The 1,318-nt window shown below is 62.8% G+C and overlaps 2 protein-coding genes across 2 annotated transcripts in view; one reads left to right on the plus strand and one right to left on the minus strand.

Moving 5' to 3' along the window:
* Positions 1-231, plus strand: part of PLCD4 (phospholipase C, delta 4) — a 6,950-nt gene extending 6,719 nt beyond the window's left edge. Inside the window, exon 15 of the mRNA XM_009577528.1 lies at positions 76-231. Coding sequence (XP_009575823.1) covers positions 76-231 — 156 coding nt within the window. The remainder of the gene's footprint in view (positions 1-75) is intronic.
* An 821-nt stretch (positions 232-1,052) lies between these two features.
* ZNF142 (zinc finger protein 142) overlaps positions 1,053-1,318 on the minus strand; it is a gene marked incomplete at its 5' end in the record, with an annotated part of 9,371 nt that continues 9,105 nt past the window's right edge. The window contains one exon of the mRNA XM_009577529.1: positions 1,053-1,314. Coding sequence (XP_009575824.1) covers positions 1,053-1,314 — 262 coding nt within the window. The remainder of the gene's footprint in view (positions 1,315-1,318) is intronic.

Here is a 1,318-nt window from a genome sequence, read left to right on the forward strand (position 1 = left end):
AAGGGCTGCTGCCCGGTGGTGGTGGTGGGCCAGTGCAGCCCCGCAGGGGTGTCTGGGCTCAGCTGGGTGCTAGAGAGCAGAGTGGGGGCAGCCATCAGCCAGAGCCTCGCTGTCCCCCCTGCAGGCTACCGCCACATCCATCTCCTCTCCAAGGATGGCACCAGCATCCCACCTTCTTCGCTCTTCGTCCACATCCGCATCACCGAGCCGCCCAGCCCCGAGCAGGACTGAGCCCGTGGGGTGAGCAGGACCTGGATGTAAGCCATAGAGCCGGCCCCGAGTTGCTGGGGCCCCAGAGCCAGCCGCATTGCCCTCTTGTTGGTTGAGCTGTTTGTGTCATCCCTGTGTCGTTGTCGCTGCTGTGCCCCTGTTTGCAGTGGCCTCCAGGGGCTGGGAAAAGGCACTGACCTTCCCTTCCCAGGTTTGGGATGCTGCCTCCAACGCATGAGGGTGGGGTCTCCACGGGTGCAGCCCCCAGCGCCCCCCACCTGCAGCCTGCCCTGGCCCACGGGCACGGCTTGGCCGTGAGGAGGAGGAGAGATGGTGCACAGCACCCCGGCTCTGCCACAGGGGCTGGTCCCCCCCGGCCCGGGGAGCAAGGCTGGAGCCGAGCAAACCCCAGGGCTGGGCAGAGCTGGGAGAGGAGTCGGTCCTCACTGCCCTGACCCTGCAGAGCCCCATCAAAGCCTCTGGCTACTACCGCCCCAGGACTGCGCCCGGCCAGCATCTGTTATTAACCCTTGCCGTGTCTTTTCTCTGTAAGCAACTTAATAAATTGTTCGGTGATAGGCAGGCTCGGGTCTGGGTGCAGTGGCGCTGGGGACAGAGACGGGGAGCTGGGCTTCTGCTTGCGCTCTCTCCCTGCAGGCACCTGCTCCACGTCTCACACAGAGCTCCAAACGGCCCAAAGAAAAAGGATTAAAAGGAGCTGAGAGATTCCTTTTATACAGCCGCATATTTTACATCCCATATACATATATGCCTATACACACACATATATCTGCAGCAGGCCTGTGCCACTGGAGCCTTAAAGCAGTCAGGCTTCTCCGGGCTCACTGCGAAGCGCTGTCCTTCTCCGCGGGGCACCCTCCTTCCTGCTCTGTCCCGGGGGGCCCCTCAGCCTCCCTCTCCCTCTGCACAGCGTGGAGGTGGACGGTGGGTGTGCTGGGGTCTTTGCCCACCCCCTGGCTGGGGTCGCCGGCCCCACGCTCAGGGTGATGCCGCTGGATGTGTTTGATGACCTGGAACTTCTGCTTGGCCTTGTAGGGGCAGTAGCGGCAGAAGAAGGGGTGCTCGTTCGTGTGGGTCAGGTAATGGT

The sequence above is a fragment of the Fulmarus glacialis genome, unplaced genomic scaffold (genome assembly GCF_000690835.1).
Source record: "Fulmarus glacialis isolate BGI_N327 unplaced genomic scaffold, ASM69083v1 scaffold19265, whole genome shotgun sequence".
Taxonomy (NCBI): domain Eukaryota; kingdom Metazoa; phylum Chordata; class Aves; order Procellariiformes; family Procellariidae; genus Fulmarus; species Fulmarus glacialis.